This window comes from Crocuta crocuta, unplaced genomic scaffold (genome assembly GCF_008692635.1).
Source record: "Crocuta crocuta isolate KB4526 unplaced genomic scaffold, BGI_CrCroc_1.0 scaffold266, whole genome shotgun sequence".
Classification (NCBI taxonomy): Eukaryota; Metazoa; Chordata; class Mammalia; order Carnivora; family Hyaenidae; genus Crocuta; species Crocuta crocuta.
The window spans coordinates 7,799,862-7,805,861 of record NW_027531005.1 but is presented as its reverse complement, the minus strand read 5'-3'; the positions used below and the strand labels follow the sequence as shown (position 1 = coordinate 7,805,861).

The 6,000-nt window shown below is 47.0% G+C and overlaps 1 protein-coding gene across 1 annotated transcript in view; it reads left to right on the top strand.

Moving 5' to 3' along the window:
• The first annotated feature begins 2,542 nt into the window (after positions 1–2,542).
• The window catches only part of SND1 (staphylococcal nuclease and tudor domain containing 1), a 417,734-nt gene continuing 414,276 nt past the window's right edge, over positions 2,543–6,000 (top strand). The window contains exon 1 of the mRNA XM_077770770.1: positions 2,543–2,710. Coding sequence (XP_077626896.1) covers positions 2,633–2,710 — 78 coding nt within the window. The 5' untranslated portion in view covers positions 2,543–2,632. The remainder of the gene's footprint in view (positions 2,711–6,000) is intronic.

Genomic DNA, 6,000 nt, shown 5'->3' with positions numbered 1-6,000 from the left:
AACCAAGGGTTCAGGAGAAAGCAAAAGGGAACAGATTACAAAGATAGAGAAGTTCAGGGACTTTGAATTCTATGCAAAGGTAAATAACAGTGTGTGATTGGCAGCCTCTAAGATGATTCCCAGTGATCCTACCTCGGGATATTTATGCCCCTGAATAATTGTCTCCCCTTGAGGGTGGGCTGGACTGAATGACTTTTCTAAGAATAGCATATGGCAAAAGCGAGATGTTACTTCTGAGATCAGGTTCAAAAAGACTCTGGCTTGGGGTGCCTGGGTGGCTCAGTCGGTTGAGCGTCCAACTTCGGCTCAGGTCACGATCTTATGGTTTGTGGGTTCGAGCCCCTTGTCGGGCTCTGTGCTGTCAGCTAGCTCAGAGCCTGGAGCCTGTTTCGGATTCTGTGTCTCCCTCTCTCTCTGACCCTTCCCCTGCTCATGCTGTCTCTCTTTCTCAAAAAAAAAATAAAATAAAATAAAAACAAAAATTAAAAACAAAACCCCCCTAAAGACTCTGGCTTGCATCTCCTCTTTTGCTCTCTCACTTGCCTGCTCTGATAGAAACCAGCTACCAGGTGAGCTGCCCTATGGAGAGGCCCAATAACAAGGAACTGAGGCCCTCGGTGCCAATGCTCTTGAGGAACTGAATGCCGCCAATGACTATGTGAAGGAGTTTGGAAGCAGATCCTCCGTCAGCTAAAAGATTGTCACGAGAACGCAACTCCCAATGACACCTTGATTACCACCTCGTGAGAGACCTCGAGGCAAAGGCATTCAGCTAAACCAGGCAGAGATTAAAACTGCTCAGTTTAATACTTAAGTTTTGGGGTAAATTGTTATGCAGCAATAGATAACTAATACAAGGTATAACAGAAGTAACTGGGTGAGAAAGTAGAAAGGACAGCAATTATCAGAGAATGGGGTGTCTGGAGTTCAGCATTTCAGCTATGGAACTGTTGCCATACTTCATCTGTACTGAACAGGGTGGCTAAATGGGTACAGAGGTGAAGTTCACTGAAGATGAGGGAAAGGAGCTGAGAGGCCAGGGTATTGGGCCAAGTCAGGCTCATAAATGTTAAAGTCATTCAGGATCATGGGGTGGAAAAGTGTGCACCAGGTATTGATTTCAACGAATGACAAGGTAGCAGTTAGGGCAGAGAAGACAACCTTAATGAGATAGAGTAGTATAAATCAGGTGGAATGAGCCTTCACAAAGTTGTTTTTTGTTTGTTTGGTTTTGGTTTTTTTGGAGAGGGTAGCAAGTTAATGGCATGGAAGAGACAGCACTAAGGATCTAGGAAGAAGCTGGCCCCAACACTTGACCCAGGGATATGTAAAGTGTGTAAAACAACAGGTGAAGTGGTGTCCTCAGTGTAGAGCCAGGTTTGAAGATTAAGATTAAATGTCATAAAAAAAAAAGATTAAATGGCATAAACGGAAGGTCCTTGGCTCCACATAGTAGGCAATCGATGAATATTAGTGGTCTCTAAACATTCACTTAAACATTTATATGTCCTTGCTCTGCACCCCTCTCCCTCAATCTCTTTATTCAAGAGACTAGGGGTAGGTAAAGGGATGGGATCAGGTGGCTGGAAGCGGCATAGCTCGTCACAAGCGGTCAAGCGACTGACTCCTCTAGGCCCAGCGAGCGCTTCTACCATTAGCTTTCCCTAACTTCACTGACGAAGCTGAGAGGAGCCCTAAAACGAGGGCCATTCTCCCCCGTGCACAGGGCACACCCCCCCCAGAGGGATTTATTTCTCCCACCAACGAACATTAATTGAAAGCCTTACTAGTGCTAGACAACCGAGACACAAACGCGTGCGAGATACACTCCCCACTACAGAGAGGGCGCCCGGCCGCGTTCCGTGTCAACGCCACCATTCGTAGATTTCACGATGCTCAGACTTTTCCAAGTTCTCTCCACACTTTTAGCTAAGGTAAAATGTCGGAATTAGGTGTGCAGTCGGTACGGAGATCCTTCAGGTCTTCAGGTCTTCGGCTCCGTATTCCCCAATTCGCACTTCCCAATCCGGGTGCACCCCTCCAGGAACTCAGCAGTCCACGTGGGCTCCCCGCTGGCCCGCGGGGCGGGGCTCAATGGGCGGGGCTAGGCTGGAGGGGGAGGCTGGCCCCGCCCCCGAGGCTCCCATGGCCCCCCGCGCCCCGCGTCCAGATGCTGACGTGTCCTTTCCTTCCCACTACACCTCCCGACACTACCTACTACGGCTGCCCCGGAAGTCCTGCCCCATACTTAGCCCGTCACCGCAAATCAGCTCTTTCAGCGCTTCCTGGAGCTTGCCACCCGTTTTGGGACTAAGAGGCGGGGCTCCGAGAGCAGGGTGCCTATTGGCTTGAGGTCCGGCGGGCTCTGGGCGCTAATTGGCTGGAGGGCGGTGGCGCTCTGGCACGCTTGCGCGGCGAGTAGAACGTGTGGCGGCGGCGGAGAACGCGTCGCCTCTTTCGCTCTCAGTCCCGCTGCTGCTCTTGTGAGCCTCTCCCGCGTCCGTGCCGTCCATTGCCCGAAATCAGTCGCCTGCCAGCTCCCTGCCGCGGCGGCCTCCCACCAACACCGACACCCACATTGACACCTCCAAGCCGGTCCACCGCCTTACTTGCTGCCGTTCCGTCTCTACACATGGCCTCCTCCGCGCAGAGCGGCGGCACCTCCGGGGGACCCGTGGTCCCCACCGTGCAGCGGGGCATCGTCAAGATGGTGAGAGCGGGGACCCGGACACTGACCCCACCGCCCGCCTCCGGGCGGGTTTTGGCGCTGGTTCTTCTTCCCCTTCCGCCAGTCTGCATGGTCTCCCAGATCCCTTCCTCTGCCCCTTTCCTCACTTTTCACCCATTCTCGGAATTCCCTTCCTAGACGGAACCCGACAAGGACTCCCCTTGGTACTTTGCTTTCCGGACACCCTGGAATCAGGGGTCACAGTGATTTCTGTGGTCGCGGCACTAAGATCTGCTGTTTACCAGGACAGATCGATTACTTAATTGATTAACGGAGATAATAAGTTGATATCTGCCCTCCCATCCCCCCGTTCTTCTGTTTATTTTGACATCTCCTGAGCGGTTTGCAGCTTTTCGAGATCCTGACATCCGCTCTTCCCAGAAACTAAGCATTTGGCCATCTTGAAGCTTTACCAGTTTCTACCAACGCTCACTTACTCCCAAGTTTTCTGACTTTTTGGCCCTCATATTCCGTCTTTTTCTCTCTACCTTTGGTGTCAAGTGTGTAGTCCCAAGAGCTCTTAGTAGTATTTGTGTTCCTTCTCCTTTTGACCCTTAAATGTTAGTTATTACTGTACCCCTTACGCCTAACCTAAGGAGACTGCTTTGAAGAGGGCAGTGACTTGCCTAAGGTCATCGCATGGTGGCTTGGATTGGGGCCAGGACCGGAGCCCAAGTGTTCGGATTCCCAGTCCACCGCGGTAACACTAGATTCTGCCTGATTTGCATATCCCCTCACTCCCTAAATTCTTGAATTTTGAATTTAAAACCCTGCAAGGTTCATTTTTAAAAATTTACCCCCAGCGCCATGGTAGCTTTGTAGTATAAATTCTTATTATCACTTGTCTCCTTTTTTCTCCTCCAGCCCTCTCAAATCCTGGAACTTGACATTTCTTGGTTAATAGATTTTCCAATTCTGATGACCGCAGACTAATAGATTTCATTTCAGACTTCAATACTGACTTCCTTCTGGAACAACAGATATCCTTTGTGACATTTTCTCCCAAAGCTCCATGGTTTTTTGTAGTTGCAAAAAGTTTTAAAAATAATCCTGCTTTCGTGGCTTATTGTCTGTTGGAGTTAAAATGTTCTTTAGCTTGTGTGTGTGTGTGTGTGTAAAAATTAGATTTTGAGATTTTTTTCTCCCCAGCCTAATTCTCATGTTCATTTCTTAGGTAATATTCTGCCACCAGTTGAAATTTCCGGGACTTTCAGTATTGTTTTCTCTTTTATACACAAATGGAGAGTCAGAATTTATTAGAAACTGATTGAGAAGGGAATTTCCACGGTCCACATATTTTCCCTTCTTTGAAATATTGATCTGACCCATGAGTAGATCCTCTTAAATTAGCTTTTTCATTTGCACTGATCTTCCCCTTCATCATAAGAACACAGCATTGCTAGGCGCTCTGGTGGTGTGATTGGCAGCATTGAGCGGATCTGAGTTTTTCCTTTGCTAAGGCTTGAACTTTTCTTTTTTATTTATTTATTTTTTTTANGACGCTCAACCGACTAAGCCACCCAGGCGCCCCAGGCTTGAACTTTTCTTAAAGGTCCCTCTCATTTGTGGTGTAGGAATGAGGCTGAACAGATTTTCCTTCCTACCAGTGCTAGAGGCTTCCAGAGCATCTGGATTCTCTGAAGTGACCTTGCCTGACAGATTACCCCCATGGATACTGAATATCAACAATCACATATTTATTAAGGGTCATGTCTTGTGTTGAGTGTTCTGCTTATATTATTTCATGTGTAACACCTAACAAGTAGATAGCATTTTTGGCTGCATTTTACAGATGTGTAAGCTGAGGTTTAGAAAGAATAGTTCACCCAAGGGCAGGCACTTTTTATTGGTAATAAGAGGCAGAAATGGGACTTGAACCCAGGCCTGTCTACCAAAGCATGTGCTGTCTGACATGCTACGCAGCTTCTGCCTCTAGGGCAAGACTTTATAACTTGGAGGGTGGGGCCAGTTATGTATGACCACAAAATTGCAGGAAAGTGAAGCTGACTGTAATCAAGTTAAGGAAAGATTAGATGTTACTCCTTGCCTTATCCTCAAGCTGTTATTGTGGTCAGCGACTTCATTACGTGCATAGGAGAGTAGTGTGGAAGACACATGTGAATCTGGGAGGAAGCTTTTAAAATTCAGCCATTGAATAGTCTACACTGCTGTTTTTTTCTGTGACCAAACTGCAGGGATGAGTGGGTGAGTTGCAGGTAGGGATTAGGGGAGGGAAGCTAGGTGAACTGCAGAGCGATGAGCAGATTTATGCCAGGTGTAGAAGCCTTCTCTGGAATGAAAAATCGACCACTGGCAAATTGCTCTGTGTGAAGCTCTTCTGCTAGGCAAAGTTGTATTTTCCTGGAGAGTCATCATTTCCAGTGGCACTGGGAACTGCTTTGTAAGAACTCCAGAAAGGAAGATGGAGCTCTGTGACAGGAAAGTGAGAAGGCAAGAGTTTGAAGAATTGGAAAATAGTAGTTACTGCCTTTCGAGAGAAGGGTAGAAACTGGAACTCTGACTAACTGGAGGTGTGCTTTTCTTGGTGAGCCCTCCACATGTGACTGGACTCAGGCCGAGCTGCAGGTCTGAAACCGCCTAGGGATGCGCTTTGCTGCAGTGAAGAGGAAAAGTCCTTCCTCTTTTTGAGGGGGCAAAACTCGGATTGTAGGGCCATGGAAGGTACGAGTTTCTAGTAAGTCCTGTTCCTTTTTTAAGGTTAAAGAAGAAAGAACTTGGGAATCAAGTTGTAAAAAAAAAAAAAATCTTTGCATTTGACCAGTTTTTTAAAAAGATGGTGAAGGTAGAGGCTCTGTTTTTGAGAGTGGGAGCAAAGGGACAGAAAGAGTTGGTTCTGGAATGTGTTTAAGGAGGAAGTGGGCAGTAAGTTGACACAAGCATTTTGGAGCTGTTCTGTTACTGAAAAGGCAGTGAGGATGATGGAAAAACTGAAGGTGGATTTCTGTTTCCTGAGTTGGGATGAGACTGGCAAGTGTGTGGGCAGACAAAATATAACCTGGAAAAGTAAATGCCTTTGTCATATCAGATACCATTTTCTGAAAACTCTGAAAGATTCTAACTCTGGATCTCTTTGAATGATTTGCTAGACTTTCTTTAGCCTCAACAGATTATTATCAGCACATGTTAAATAGATGAGGTTGAGAGAAGTCTTGGGGTACTTAGTATACAATTTGGTCACCACACTTAGCAGCTGCTTAGAGATGGCTGTTTTTTTCTGGTATTATGCACCTGATTTACTTTTTGTTTTGAGG